The 17,212-nt window shown below is 27.4% G+C and overlaps 1 protein-coding gene across 1 annotated transcript; it reads left to right on the top strand.

Moving 5' to 3' along the window:
- The first annotated feature begins 3,586 nt into the window (after positions 1 to 3,586).
- On the top strand, positions 3,587 to 6,794 carry LOC110623793 (glucan endo-1,3-beta-glucosidase 5). Its single transcript, XM_021768817.2, has 2 exons — positions 3,587 to 4,143; positions 5,459 to 6,794. Exons 1-2 carry the CDS (start codon positions 3,803 to 3,805, stop codon positions 6,555 to 6,557), a joined length of 1,440 nt encoding a protein of 479 aa, XP_021624509.1. The 5' UTR covers positions 3,587 to 3,802; the 3' UTR covers positions 6,558 to 6,794.
- The last annotated feature ends 10,418 nt before the right edge of the window (positions 6,795 to 17,212 follow it).

Genomic DNA, 17,212 nt, shown 5'->3' with positions numbered 1-17,212 from the left:
CATAAAGATTCTTCAAGTCATTCCATAATAGATCTCTGTTGTCCCTATCAAAATACTATACACAAAAGGTGCATGCCATTTACATTGCATATTAACATATTGAACAGTACAGTTAATAAAATGTGGTGAGATAGAGCAAGGAGTTAACAAGATAGAATCATCACACCATAAAGATAAACCTCTCATCCGTCCCATCGGATCTACAATTACAAAGAAAGAGTAACCACATTACCACTGCAACTTCGATATATAATTACTCTATTTTTTAGTTTCACTGAGAAAACCTATAGACGGTGTAAATTTATATAATAGCTTATTGTCAAGAGTTTACCAATTCCTTGACAATTCCAAACGAAAGTTATCATGAGCGAAGACACTTCTTTCAAACCAATGCAAGGAATTATTGATAAATTCACTACAGAGACACCACTCTAAAGACTTCTATTCAACCACCTCAACAAAAAAGAAACAACAATATTCATTGTAAAATAGCGTCAAACATGTGGAGTGTGTAGCAATGTACCAAACATGAAGTACTTGCACTGGATGTGCTATTGTCCCTAACTCAAGCTCACACAACATCGGTGCAAAACCAACAACTAAGAATCTAAAATAGATAATATAAACTCACATATGCCTATAAAAAATTAGTCTTAAAGTGATAGAATATAAATTAAATATATGGATGGAAGTAATAAATATTTAATTTTTTTTGAAATCCAAAACTTTATTTGTTTCCAAAAGTTTATTTAATTTTTAAAAGTTTAAAAGGATATTTATTCTTAAAATGTATTTGCTTAATTTAATAATTAAAAAAATATCCATTTGAATTAAAAATTAAAAATTATATAGTTATTAATTCATAATATAAGAGCACAAAATTGCTGGTTTATTATTCCTTTTATTATGAATTATTTTTATTTTTATTGTTCATGTTCCTTTTCGTTTTATCTCTATGTTTTCCTGTCACTGCCCCTTTAGTTTCTCTCGCCTTTATTGTGTTTTGTTTTAATTCTTTAGTTTTTCAGATTTTTGGTGGATATTAGAGAGAGTTTCTTTGAAATCTGGTTATGAGAGGTTGTTCTGCATTGGCTACCGAGGAGATGAGTTCTTGCATACGTGACATCGATATCTCGAAACCATACCGCTACATCTGGTGACCTTCACTCCCATCAAAATTCTGTCACGTCCTTTTCCTGTGATGCTGTTCAAATCCGTTATGCATTTCTCTGCTTTGGCCTTTCTTCTCTATTTTAATTTTTTTTTCTTGTATTTCTTTGTTATCTACTTATTTGTTTGGTGTTATTGTGTTAGTTTGAAAATCATCGGCTATTTCTTAATGGTTTCGATGGTGTATTGGTTTTTTGTGGTGTGTGTGATCGATATCGATATATTTTATTTATGATATTAGTGTTAGTGTCGATGCCGGTTGCATGCATAATTAGTTTAATTTGCTAATTTTTTAGATGGTTTGATTAGATTTTTTTTTTATTTAAATTTTCATTGTTCGCCTTCCACTTCTTTCAGTAAATCCTCTTTATACTTTGTTGGATGGACTTTAAAAATGAAATTTCTGTTAGCACGGTGGAAAAAAATTCATTAGTTAAACTATTTTTTAAATATTATTTTAATAATTAACTCCAATATTTGGGAGTTGTATTTTTTTTTTTTTCTGGATAAGGTTAGGAGTTGCATGTTGGAATGCATGTGAATGGAGAATTTGGTGCGGCAATGCAGTGGACAGTTGTTAAGTTACAAGTCGCATGTGAAGAGTCGGCTCATCACAATCAAGAGTAACCGTCACCTACATCGCTATCATTTCCAAATAAATAAATTCCTCATTTTGAAGTAATTTTCCGTTCATGATGCCACATCGTCTCAAGTCGCAAACAACTTCCTCTGGTTTTTTTAATTTAGAAAAAATTATTATTTAAATTAAAAAAATTTACTAATTTAAAAAAAAATAAATTAAAATATTTAAAATATTTATTAATTATTAATTTTAATTATTTTATTATTTAATATTTATAATTTTAAAAAAATTATTGATTGATTTTTTAAATTTTTTAAATTTCTTTTATATTAAGATCATTTTAAATTTTTTATAATAATTAATAATTAAAATTAATAAAAAATTAATTAATAAATTTTTTAAATTATTATAATTATAAATTTTAAAATTAAAAAATTAATATATGAGTTTCGTAATTAAATAGTAATTTTTTTAATTTATGAATAATATTTATATTGGTTTAAAAATTACATTTAAAATTTTTAATTTTAAATAGTGAAATTAAACTTTTTAAATTTATTGAGATTATATTTAATAAAATTAAATTAATTTTTAAAAAATTTAAATGGTAAATATAATCATAATATAATTTTTAAAATTTTTTATTAATAAATATATATTTTTTAATTAAAATTTTATATTAATAGTAAATATATTTTATAGTTATCATATAAAATAATAAATATACTATAAATATTTATTATAAATAAATTTTTTTATTAATATGTATATAAATTTTATATATAAAAATATTTTATTAAATATTTATACTCAATACCCTTATAAATTATGTATATATTATTTATATATAAAAAAATTTATTTTATATATAGATAATATTAATAAAATAATTATTATATACTTCCGTTTATAAAGTTTTATTTTATTTTATATTTTAAAATTTTTATTAGTCTAAAATATATATAAAAAATAAAAAGGAAGAGTAAATAAAAAATTAATAAAAAATACATTTTTAAAATAAAAATATTTATTTTAAAATCTAGTCATCTAAAACTTGAAGAGTTGCATGTATTTTACTATTAATTTTTTAAAATTTAATTTTATTATTTAATTATAATCTTTGACAAATTCAAAAACTTGATTTTATTATTTAAAAATTAAAATTTTTATATTTAAATAATCTTTGACAAATTCAAAAAACTTGATTTTATTATTTAAAATTTAATATTTTTAATATAAATATTTAAATTTTTAATCGCATAATCCTTTAATTTGAGGAAATTTACTAATATAATTGAACTTAATAAAAATATAATTTAATTCCCCCTTCTAACAAGGGATGATTTAAACATCCAAATTTCCTCCAGTCGCTAACGGTAATTCTTTAAATTTTACTATTTTAGGTTTTACTGTTCACCTTTTCAGTTTTAATATTCATACTAATTTAATTTTTTAAATTTAAATTAATTACTTTAATTTATAATAATTATCGATATATTTAACAAAATAAAAATGCCAAAATCATTCGTTTCTAAATAAAAAAGATAAACATTTCTGACTTTTATCAAATTCTTCAAACTACAGTATAAATTAACTTTTAATTGATTTTAAATAATTATATTTTTAATTTTAATTTTTCAGTGGAAAACTCTCGATTGATTTTAAACTCCTGGATGCTTGATAACGTGGTCGGTATCTGATCCGAGCACTGAAAATGACGAGTCTCTCCATCAACGTAAAATGACACTCGTCTCATATTGAGGGTATTTTAGACATTACATAATGTATTATTAAAAATGCCAAAAATACTACTTTACCCTTTCGGTGGTTATGCTCACGCTGCTTCCATTTCATGTATCTAGTTACTCTAGAGCTTTTGTCACTTGTCACCTGTCACCATCCCACTCGCCACCCAAACACCACCATCCACCGCCGTTTCCACCGCCAAACGTTATCCCGCTGAGTAGTGTTATGGTTAATAGTGGGTAATTGTGTTGATGATCTTTAAGGGAACCAACTAAGCTTTTTCTATTTTTGTATCAGACAAAAATGTCAGGCTTCAGAGAAGCTTTTCTTTATGTGGTGATACTCGTATTGGGCTCTTTTCTAGTTGCGGAATCAGCAATAGGAGTGAACTGGGGTACTGTATCTTTCCGAAAGCTGAAGCCTTCCACAGTGGTGGATCTGTTGAAAGACAACAATATAGAGAAGGTGAAGCTGTTTGATGCAGACCCAGAAGCGCTTGGAGCTTTAATGGGTAGTGGTATTCAAGTCATGGTTGGGATCCCAAATGAAATGTTGGCTGCTATTAGCTCTTCAACTGCTGTTTCTGATTTGTGGGTTCGCCAGAATGTTTCCAGATATTTGGTTAAAGGTGGTGTTGACATCAGGTTCCTCTCTCTCCCTCCTCAATTTTGCTTCTTATTTGTCATTTTCTTATTTGTTTATTTGCTTTTTTCTCTTTGGATTGCTTGAAGGCCTTGGGAAATGCAAATTCATATATTCTTTTGATCTTGCCTTCTATCTTTCGTTTTTTTTAATTTCTGTTTTAGTAAAGGAGTAGGTTTGATTTTCACGAGAATCACAGTACCCGAAAAGGGTAATAGGCGATTTTGATAACTCTTAATCAATACTGTGATTATATGAACATATGTAAGAGTTCAGGCCCTTAATTTCTGATTTTTCGCGTAAACTATTAGCAATTTTGGGAATATATTGCAAAATTTTTTTAAGTAATTCTGTAAAACTCAAAGATGAATGTGAGAGAGCAGCACTACGTAGAATATGTTAGAAAAGCACAATCTGTTTCCTTCCTTATGGAAGTCTTTTCTAGAGTAATATCTTAGGATCTAGCTGCTGCTAATATATTAGTTGCTCTGGTCGTATTGGTTAGAATTACTAGAAGTGTAGGTATAACATAAAGCACTTGGCCTTTTGCTTAGTTAATCTTAGTCTAAAGGAAAATAGCTATTGATGTGAGCAGAGGGTATAACTTTAGCAACTGCTAGATGTTTTTGTTTAATGAATCTTTTATTTTATAGTGTTTCCTCAGTTAGAATTTCTATTAGTCCTATGCAGCTGAGGTTTGTTCTACTTCCCCAACAATTAATTGTCTTGTTAGTGAAAGCTGTTGCTGCTATGCGGACTTCCTATGCCAGATAGCACAGCTCCTTGTCCTAGGATATGGACGGCATTGCACGTCTAATGGTATATGGCATCTGCCTATCCTTAATAAGTTATTTCATTAAGAAAATTTCTAAGGACAAGTAAACAAATAGAAGTATGAAATAGATAATTGCTTTTCTTTAGTATGTGTGTTTGTGGGGGGAGAGACCAAGGCGGATGGCGAAGTATCACTACTTGTGTCTATGTATGCATACGTGTGGGATGGAGAAATTTTCAGCTGCGCAAAATGCTGCTGCTATTCATATCCTTTGGGCTGAAAGGGGTATCTGGTAAAGATGCTACATCAAGGCCTATGGAGCTTAGGTCGACATACCTCATGCTAGTTTCACATTTGCTAATATGATTCTGGAGTTTAGTTCTCAAATGACACGTGTTAGGAAGCTTTTTTTCTGAGTTCTGAAACTAAATTAGCTAAGACCTTATTTCTGAATCTACAAAATTTGAGATGTATTGTAACCTTCTATGCATATCAGGAGTTTCGGATGTCTCATTATTTTCTCTCTTATTGGACATTGGCAGGTATGTAGCTGTAGGAAATGAACCATTCCTCACTAGTTATTCTGGTCAATTTCAATCCTATGTGATTCCTGCCCTGCTCAATTTACAGCAGTCTTTGGCTAAAGCAAATCTTGCTGGCTATGTAAAGCTAGTGGTCCCTTGCAATGCTGATGCCTATGAATCCTCCCTCCCTTCTCAAGGAACGTTTCGACCTGAGTTAACAGAAATTATAACTCAACTTCTTTCCTTCCTCAGCTCAAACGGTTCCCCTTTTGTTGTCAATATTTACCCATTCCTTAGCCTCTATGGGAGCACAGATTTTCCACAAGATTATGCATTCTTTGATGGGAGTACCCATCCTGTTACAGATGGGCCTAATGTCTATGACAATGCATTTGATGGGAATTTTGACACTTTAGTTGCTGCCCTCAACAAACTTGGATATGGTCAAATGCCTATAGTTATTGGAGAGGTGGGTTGGCCAACTGATGGAGCCATCAGTGCGAACCTTACTGCTGCAAAGGCTTTCAACCAGGGACTTATATATCATGTTTTGAGTAACAAAGGAACCCCTCTTAGACCAGGTGCTCCTCCCATGGATGTTTATATTTTCAGCCTACTAGATGAAGGGGCAAAGAGCACACTTCCAGGAAATTTTGAGAGGCACTGGGGGATTTTCTCCTTTGATGGTCAGGCTAAATATTCACTGAACCTTGGTTTGGGCAACAAGGAATTGAAGAATGCCAAGAATGTTGAGTATCTCCCATCTAGGTGGTGTGTGGCAGACGCGAACAAGGATCTATCTGGGGTCACCAACCACATGAGAATTGCTTGTAGTGTTGCAGATTGCTCAACACTTAATTATGGGGGATCATGCAATGGAATTGGAGCCAAGGGAAACATCTCTTATGCTTTCAACAGTTACTATCAGCTTCAGGATCAGAATGCACAAAGCTGTGATTTTGATGGTCTCGGCATGGTAACATTCCTGGACCCATCTGTTGGCGATTGCAGGTTTCTTGTAGGTGTAACTGATACTAGTTCAGGCTTTGGACCATGTCCTAGGTGGATTATGATTTGGATTTTGATGATCTGGGGGCTGTGTGTTTTTCTAATATAAAAAGAAGTTTCCTCAACTGGGTTTTTGCGAGTCCCCTTGTTAGAAACGGTTAGTGTTAAACATAGGTGAGAGAATACTTAGTAATTTCGATGTTTGTTCAAAATGATAGGAAGTTATTGAGTATGTGATATTGTGATAGCATCATTTTAGGAAATAGTTATGAACTTACCATGTATTGAATCATCCCATCTTGAAATCATATGGGCATTATTTAATAACATGATGAAGCCTTTCCCAGTGGACTTCGTTTTAAAAAAAATTTTGATAAAGAACTAATTAGACTCCATAAAGAGTTTTTAACTAATATTGTTTGGTTAAAATGATATGAGAGAAAAGATAAATTGAAAAAACGAACAGTTTTATTGAAATTTTTTAAAAATTAAAAAAAGTGAGTTTCTAATAGTTAAGAGTGATTTTTTATAATAGAAATAAAACTCTAATATATAAAATTATAAAAATATCTAAAATATTCAAAAAAATAATTAAAATGTAAAATTTATACTCTAGAAATTTTCATATCGAATTTTGTGATCAGATTTGTGGTTTTCGTCATATTTTTTAAAATTGTGTATTTCGAAATTTTCTTTCCGAAAAACTATGGATGTTTTCAGATCGTCGGACGTCGGCAGCAAAAATTAAGTTCGATCTAAATCTATCATAAAATTTAATTAAAGTTATATGTTATTTTTTTGTTCAAAGATTATAATGCTCGTCTCGTGATCAAGTCGTGATAGTATGTCTTTATTGATCTATAGATTTGAATTTTTTAGTTTAGAAGTTATTGATTATTGTTTGAACAAAGAGGTTGATGAATTTTAGTACTGAACATCTTATCTTGAGATTTTATTTTCTCCAACAAAACTGGAACGTGGCGGCACTGCAGTTAAAAAAATAAAAATTAAAAAATATGCAACACAAAATATACATATCTTAAATGATCGGAAAAATAATCTGAAAAGAACTCTAAGCTTTACTAGTTTAAATAATTCAACCTTAAACTGTTAAACTTAACCTTTTATCACTCTCTCAATGGCAGATTGCAATTGTTAAAAAAAAAATTAATTTTGATTTTTAGTTATTTTCCTTATTACAAAACTTTAGTAAGTTCTTTATTTTTAATCTTTTTACAAGAAGAATAAAATAACTATTATTCTGTCTCTTCTTTTTTATTTAAATAAAAATAAAGAAAATAACAAAAGGAAAAAGTTCTTTTTTATTCCATCATTTATTTTATTTTTTACATAAAATGAAAATGTAATTTTAAATTTAGGGAAAATTACTTTTTAGTCCCTGAGGTTTAACGTAATTAACACTTCTGTCCCTCTATTTTGGTAACCCAACACTTAAGTCCCTCACTTTCTCTTTCGTCCAAATTCGTAGTCCTTCCGTCCATTTAAACTGTTTAGTCAAAGAGTCAAAAGTGAGATGTGATGATTTTTTCCAAAAATACCCTTCTTTCAATGTGAAATTCCAGAAGAAGAAGAAGAAGAAGAAGAAGAAGAAGAAGAAGAAGAAAGAAAGAAGAAGAAGAAGAAGAAGTTGCTGGGTAGGAAGAAGAAGAAGAAGAAGAAGAAAGAAGAAGAAGAAGAAGAAGAAGAAGAAGAAAGAAGAAGAAGAAGAAAAAGTTGCTGGGTAGGAAGAAGAAGAAGAAGAAGAAGAAGAAGAAGAAGAAGAAGAAGAAGAAGAAGAAGAAGAAGAAAGAAGAAGAAGAAGAAGAAAAAGTTGTTGGGTAGGAAGAAGAAGAAGAAGAAGAAGAAGAAGAAGAAGAAGAAAAAGTTGCGGTAGAAAGAAGAAGAAGAAAAAGAAGAAAGAAGAAGAAGAAGAAAAAGTTGCTGGGTAGGAAGAAGAAGAAGAAGAAGAAGAAGAAGAGGGTTAATTTTGTCAATTCACGTGTCCTAAACGGCTATTTTAGACGGAAGGACTACGAATTTGGACGGAAAAGAAAGTGAGGGACTTAAGTGTTGGGTCGCCAAAATAGAGGGACAGAAGTGTTAATTATGTTAAATCTCAGGGACTACAAAGTAATTTTCCCTTAAATTTATAAAATGATTGTATTTCATTAATAATAGATTGAGAAAGTCGGTAATATAAATTTATTTTCATAAGTAAAAAAATTTTGAGAAAACGTTAATAATATAAAAGTTTTACCTTTTGTATTTCAAAAAAAAAAATATTTGAATTAAAATGAAAAATCTTTTAATTTTTTTAAAAAATCATAAAAAAGACATTCATTTTTTTCTTATTGATGCGGTTGTAAAACAAAACTTAATGTGATTAGCTAATCATGCAAGATAGAGAAGATGAAAGGATAAGTGTCCACGACAGTTACTCCAACGCTCAAATCAGTATATTAAAAAAATATAATAAATTGTTTATACTCCAACGCTCAAATCAGTATATTAAAAAAAGTATAATAAATTGCTTATAATTTAAATAGTGTGAGAGAATAATCTACTTTTATATTTGTGATCATTTTTCTTTTATACAGTAAAAAAAGAGAGAAATATAATATTTTTTGATAATTCATGATAAATATAATATTTTCTGATAATTCAATAATGATGTGGCCGACTCGTTGGTAAGGGATATTGATCGGCTAATTAGTCGAGAATTCTGTGATCGCAAATGTAAAGAAGATTTATTGAATTATAACGGTTAACGATAATTTCTTTATAGAGTCTCACCCTTTAATTAAGAGAACGGGTTTTGATAAACTTAACATGCGGCCGACCTATCATGAAGCACCCGAATTTTTTTTTTCTTTTAGTTCAAGTATTATGGTCATCCATGTCTTCTTTTTTATGGGTGGGATTGCGTATTGGTTTATCATATTACAATAACAATTCACGGTATATTTTGGGTAATTATTATGTAACGTAACTATTATAAATTTTTAATTTAAATGTAAATCATTTTTAAAAAATAAATAGTAAAATACACAAAAAAAAAATTTTCTTTCTTATTCTCTATATTTCTTTTATGGGTGAAGAAAAGTAAAAAAAAATAAATACGATAACAAAATTATTTTCATTTAAAAGAACCCAAATAGAGAGGGAGAAAATTTTATAATGGATGTATAGTTTTACCAAGAATGAACAGGAAAAAATTCATCTTTTACACTTTTTTAGAATTATCCCTTTTACTTTTTAATGATTGTAAATGTTATTAACGAACTAATTACAACTGTTAAATTTAGCGGCCATCAGCAGCCATTGATAAAAATGTGGTAAATTTAATTTATTAGTCATAATATTGAGTACAATTGAAAAAAAATATATAATTATCTAAATTGGCAAAGTTTGGAGTTATTTTTGTTAGACCTACTAGTTTAAAACGACTATAATTTTATAACTTTTCGTACCTTTAATTAAAATTTTTAATTTTAAATAAAAAATTTTAATTTTTTAAATTTATTATAATTATAATAATTTTTTAAATTAAGTTTGATCAAATTTAAATTAACTTATATAACATACTACATATAATTATTTTTAGTTCAAAATAAAGAAAATTAACACAACGCCAAATTAGCAGTCCAATCCACTATAAAAAAAAATTTTTTTACTTAGCAATTTAAGAAACATGATACAATAAAGATTTGGAAACTGCTCTAAACAAGGCCACTGAGTAGAGACTAGGGCTGAGCAGAATCCGGTTCAAACCGAAAAAATCGATCGAACCGAACCGATTTGAAAATTTAGTTCGGTTTTTTATATATTTCGGTTCGGTTCGATTTTAAATTTCAGAAATTTTGGTTATTTCGGTTCGGTTCGATTTTGATTAGAAAAAAACCGAAAAAACCGAACCAAACCGATTAGGGATAATAATATATTTTTTCAATAATATAGAGAAATTAAATTATATTAAAATTAAAATATTTTAATTAAATTTTAAAATACTAAAAATAAAGTGTAAAAAATTAAAAAAATATTAAAAATCGAAACCGATCAAACCGAACCGAATCAGACCGGTTCGGTTCGGTTCGGTTTCTGACCAAAATCGGTTCGGTTCGGTTTTCATAAAAACTAAAATTTTGATTTTCGGTTTATTCGGTTCGGTTCGGTTTTGAACCGAACCGACCGAATGCTCACCCCTAGACTAGAGACAAAGAATACAAAGCATAAAACTAGCTAAGGTAGATATGAGCCAAGGTAAAACCATAGACCACGTTCAAAACTATTTGATATTTTGATTTTTGAGAGATTGTGTAGTTGATGAGTCCATCGGTAACATCTCCAAGAAATAAAATCACAAAAAAAAAGAACTTATCCTTCAACACATGGCTGTCTTGCAGTAACATAAGAGCTATAAAAATTTCAACTAATTACACTCAATATTATTAATATTCACTATTTTACTTTTTTTAAAGGGTAAAAGTAAAATATTTTTCTTAAATTTTTTCTTATATAAGAAGTTAATATTTCGACATGGACATAGTATACAACACGATTCACATGATCCCATTAAATGTGTTTGATGAAGAACCTATCGGGTGTGATTAACCTATGTCGACAAGCAAAAGAAGCTATAGAATTTCACTGTCAATCAGTCTAAAAGAAAAGGATACTGATATTAAAGGGATTCCACTTTAGGCCTTTTTAATTTGGGTTAATTTTGTTTAGCTGAGGTTGATGTTGGTTAGCTTAAGGTTTGGTGCTGGTTAGCAGGTGGTTAACATTAGTTAGCTTTAAATTAGATGAATAATTGTATTATTTTCAAAAAAATAATATAAATTTCCAAGTGAAATGTGGTGTGAGTAATATTAGTGAAACTATCTTACCGTAATATTAGGAATAGTTAACAACCACGTTTATCACAATTTAAATTTATATTTTAAATTGATTCTTATTTTATTTTATTTGTATATGTATTTTAAATTGATTATTATTTTATATATATATATATTATAAATATACTGTAATTTCTATTAATTCATATATACAACAACATAGTTTATTAAGTAATGTGACATTTGGAAAAAATTAATTTAATTATCTAATTAAAATTATAATAAATTTTAAAAGTTGAGTTTAATTATCTAAGGAAATAAATTTGAATTAGTGAAAATATTCCATTTAGATTAATAATTCTTATAACTAATTGTAAATAATTTTTTTAGACTTAAAAATCCATTTATTTAATGAAATTAAAAAAAATAAAATTCAAAAATTTATAAAAAATAAAAAAATAAAAGACTAGATAGAGAGAATTTGAAATGAAATCTCTTAGCACGGAGTTATTTTTTTTTTTATTTTTTTTTTTTATAGATCAACCTGCAATAAACTTAGTTTTTCAAAGTTGTAATTGATACAAAATAAATTAAGACTTATTTACATACAATCTAAAAAATTTTCACTATTTTATAATTTAATTTAAAATTTTAAAATTAATAAAATTATCAAAATTTATAAATTTTATTATAAATATATTTTACTAACGTGCATTTATTCTATTAAACTAATACGACATACAAATAAAGGCTATTAATATAAAAATTTAAAATTTTTTACTACCTTGTAATTTAATTTAAATTTTTAAAAATTAATATAATTTAATTTTAAATTTTAAATTGTTTAAAACTATAATTTCAGTTTCATTCCGTTTGTCACTGGTTCTGGCATAAATTATAACATATTTTTATATCCGTTGGCTTTTTTCCTTTTTAAATATATCATCTAGTATTTTTTGCGATAAATTTTATTATATTTGTTATATCAATAATTTTTATCTACTTGTTAATATAAGTATAATGAAATAATCCATATTATCATGTCAGTAAAATATATTTCTTTTAATTTAAACTTTAAAATTGAATACAATTGTAATAAATTTTATAATTTTAAATAATTTTATTAATTTTAAAATTTTAAATTAAATTATAAAATAGTAAAATAATTTAGATTTTTTATATTAATTAGCCCATGAATTAATATTAGTTTTTAAATTTAAAAAATCCGTATAAAGCAATCAAAAGAAGAAAAATTTATAAAATTTTAAAAAATTGAATGTAACTTCTCCTTAGCATATAGATAAAAATGCAATGAATTTATTTATTTTTTAAGTTATAAATAATACTAAATAAATTAATATTAATTTTTACAATTAACATATTCCTATTGACCCAATCAAAATGAACAAAAATAAGACAAATTAAAATTTTATAAAAACAAAAAAAAAATGAAATGCTAAATAGAGAGAGCTCATATGGAAAGATTTATCATTACCATAGCTTTATGTATAGAATATCATTTATATATAGATTTGTAAAAGAAAAAAATATATATTTATATATTTGAAATATAATTTTTTATTTTTTATTTTTATATAAATATAGATAAAATGAATTTAGTTTTTCAAAGATAATTAATAAAAAAAAAATCAAACCATTAATGAATATGGTCATAGTTAAAACGTCTACCCAAGCTTACTAGAGTAAGACCCATATCACTAAATATAATGAATTTTGTTTTTCAATGTTATAATTAATACTAATAAATTAATATTATTTTTAGGCTTAAAAATTCCTATCATCCAATTAAAGAAAATAAGTAAAATTTAAAGTTTATATATAAACTAGGGAACTTTCCTGCGCTTTAAAATGTTAAAATGACATCTTTTTTAATGAGCTTGAATATGCATTCATTACTAGAAACTTCCATGTTACGAACGAATTTTTCTATTAGTAATTTAGTAAAAATCTATTAATAAATGAATTATCAATAAAATATGATCTGTTGTTAATAAATTTTTACTTAACAGCTTTCAATTCCATTAATAATGTTAATAGATTTACTAATAGAGTTTTCATTATTAATTAAGAAAAAAATAATTTACTAACGGAGGTAAAAACTATTGATAAATCTATTAGTAAATGTATTGAAAATTTAAATAATTTTGAAATTATTATCATTTTGATTAAATAGTAAATTTTATTATTAATATTATTTTTTTATTACTTTAATAAAATTTAAAATTATATTATTATTACTAAATTTTTAATTTAAAATTATATTATTATTACTAAATTTTTAATTTATGTCTATTAGAAATACATAGAAAATGGACATAAGAGAAAAGCAAATGCTAGAAAAAAAAACAGAAAATAATAAAAAAATAAAAATTATGAAAAAGAAGGAAGAATGAAAGTAGAGTAAAAAAGTGATTAGAGAAATGAGAAGAAAGGATAAATAATTAGAAAAGAAAATAAATGTTGAGAAATAATAGAAAAAATATAGATAGAAAGAAAATGATAGAAGAAAATAATATAAATGAAAATTATAGAGAAAATGGAAGAAAATGAGCGAAAAGGAAAGAAAATGATGGAAAAGAAAATAAAAAAAAAAGTGAAAGAAACATTGTGGAGAAAAATGAAAAAAATAATAAAAGAGGGATGAGTATGAGAGAAAAAAAGATAAGAGATAAAAGGAAAATAATAGAAAAAAATGAGAAAAATTATGCGATAAGAAAGTGAAATGAAAGAAAGTCATAAAAAAGAAAGAAACGAAAGAAAGGAAAAGAAAATTGGAGAAAAGAAAATAATAAATGAATAAATGATTAAAGGAGAGAAGGCGGTATTATGTTTATAAACGAAGATTATTAATGAATTCGCAATCCGTTATTAAATTTTAAAAGAAAGTGGGCTTTTCCCTCCAAAAATTATGAATGGATTTGAAATCCCTTAGTAAATTAGTTGATAACCGAAAATGTGAGTTTTTATAAAAAAAATGAAAATTTTATATGGAATTTTATTTTAAATTTATCAACGAATTTACTAATAAATATCATCTGTGGGTAAATTTAACACTTTTTTTTTACTTATTAATTTAATGATAAAATTTAGTTATGGATTTTCAAATCCATTAATAATTTTTTGAGCATATTACTAATGGATTTAGAATCCTTTAATAATTTAAATATTTTTTATATTTACTAACCGATTGAAATATGTTACTGCATTACTAATGGATTTTAAGTCTGTCAATAAATTTTATTGTAAACTATTTTATATATTTACAAATTACCAACATATTTCAAATCTATTTATAAATTTTTACATGAAATTTTTTAGATTAAGAATTATCAACAAATTTTTAAATTTATTAATAAATTCATTAAAATTACTAATGGATTAAAATCTATCGATAATTCAGAACTTTCTTATAGTGATTATAGTTTTTATTATAAAGTTTATAATTTTTATTTTTGGATGGTCAAATTTTGTCTCAAAATATAATTCTTCCTAAAATACTATTTATAAAAATTTATAATCTACTTAAAACTTATTTAATATCACTTAAAAATAGCTGAAATTGTAAGTATTTTTTAAAAGTTTTGAAATATTTTAATAAATGAAAATTGAAGAACAAAAGGTATTAAAAATGAGTTAAATAAGATATTATAGATAAAAATTAACGGGGTTTAAGTGCTCTTTTAAATACAAAAAATAAATGATCAAAATATTTAAATTATAATAGATAAAGATAGATCGAGTATAGAGGAATTTAAGTATATAATTTTAAAAATATAGAGATCGATCTATTAATTATATTAAAATTTAAGGACTCAAATGTAGTTTATACATTTAAAAAGTATAATAAAAATATTTTTATACTTGTAATAGTAAAAATGAATAGAGTGACCTCTAATTTAAACGAACTAATTATAAAGAGATTTAAGTATTTGATTTTTAAAATATATGGATACATCCATTAATTATTTTAAAACTTAAAAATTAAAGTATAATTTATCTTTTATTATATAATAGTGGAGAAGAATAACTACCATTAAAAATCTTATAAAAAAGATAGTTGATCTTATGTAAATCTCTCTTTAATAATAATTTTAGTATAAAAAATAATTTTAAAATTTTCTTTTTAACTTTTAGGTAGACAACTTCTATTTAATTCTCGCTCTTAGCCTTAACTTTTTCTCAAGTAAGCCAAATTAGTCATTATTTAACTTTCCTTAATCTTTAAGTAGGAGATTATTTTTAGTTTTAATTCTTTTTCTCTCACACCTCGTGAATATCCCTCTCAATTTCAAGAACAGTGTAAATAGTGTGTCTTTGTTATTTTGATAATGGGTCTTACTTTATATATATATATATATATAACTTAATTCTAGAGATTTTTGTTTATTTACTTTGTTTTGTTACTTGCAGTTGTTGAATATACTGGTTTGTAATTCTCAAATGTTGTTGATCACGATTCTTTCCTTCTAGAGTGAGTTTGATTTGGCCATGTATAAAAAATTATAATATAAATTTTACTCTATAGAATTTGATTGATATCTGATGTTTTGAAATCTAATAGAGGGTAGGTTCAAAGTATGTATTTATAAATTTTTTTCTGTTTGGCTCATATCTTCCTTCTTTTATTCTTTTCCCTTTTGTTCTCTAGTGATGCATAATCACTGTCCTACATCTGTTCACCCTGTTATTATCACGTGAGGCCATATGTATAGATGTACTGTATCATTTCCCATCATCAAACGGCCATTTAATTCCCTCCAGCGCCGTGTGGACATGATCCTGGATGTGTAGGGGTCTGTTGTTCCACTAACCCGTCAAGCCAGTCGAGCTGGATCTCCCTCCAATGGGCCCGAGCCTGCTCTGTTCGGCCTACTTGCACGAAGTCAGGGCCGCGTGCTAGTGGATGGACCCGCGTAGCAGGTTTTGATGAGGCTATAGTCCGGCCTTCTATATGGGCTTAGCTATGGCCAGGATATGTGAAACCCAATAGTTATCAAGTGTCCCTTTACCCGCTTGTTAATTATTCCATGATTAATGATGGGATAAATCTCGAAGTTTCAATTATTACTGCGCGGCTCTAGGAGTGCTTTTGCTAAAACATCTTCTCTCCTCCTTTATCCATTTCAAATTTGCACTTTTGATTTCACTTACGGTTCATTCTCTTGCTCTGCCTCTGCCATTTTGCTCTCCTTCTTCTCTGTAATTCTTGCTTTCTCAGTTTGAGGTATTTCTTACTCTTCTCATGGCTTCAGTTAGAATCCTCGATATCGTGGATCTGGTGTCCTCCATTACCCCCTTCTTCCCTTTCTGATTTCTTCTCCAGCGACTATGCTGATACCATAATTTATAGGATTAGGGCTCCCCTTCCTAATGAAAGGATTGTCCTTCCCAATCCACATCCTGCAGGCTTAATAGACGCCCAGTAAGGCACAACTTAGTCTTCTTTGTCAAGCAGCGTGGTTTCGAGCTGACCTTTCCTTTTGCTCCTTTCTTTATTGAGGTCTTCCGTCGCTTCGGAGTGACTCTCCATATGTTGTCTCCCAACTCTACTCTGTTTATGTGCTGCTTTGAGTCTGTTTGTCTGTGTTGGGGTTTTGCCCCCTCTGTCACTTTGTTCTCCACCTTCTTCTGCCTCGTTAGGTCTAACCACAAATTCTACTATTTTGCTTCTCGGGCAGGGTTATCCATCTTCACCAGGTATAAGGACTTGATAAAAGGCTGGACTGATGTCTTTGTGGTAGTCGAGCAGAAAGAGAACTTGGGGATCAACTAGGATGTTGATCTCTCTTAGGGGGAAGTCCCTCAAGGTTGCAACGACTTCCCCAAGTTGACCCTGTTGGACCAAGTCAGCCTTCTTCAACTCACCTCTGTAAGGAAGAAGTATGACGTCGAGAAATGCATGTTC

Source organism: Manihot esculenta, chromosome 9 (genome assembly GCF_001659605.2).
Source record: "Manihot esculenta cultivar AM560-2 chromosome 9, M.esculenta_v8, whole genome shotgun sequence".
NCBI lineage: Eukaryota > Viridiplantae > Streptophyta > Magnoliopsida > Malpighiales > Euphorbiaceae > Manihot > Manihot esculenta.
Note: the sequence above shows the minus strand (reverse complement) of the source record. Positions and strands in the feature narration are given on the sequence as shown.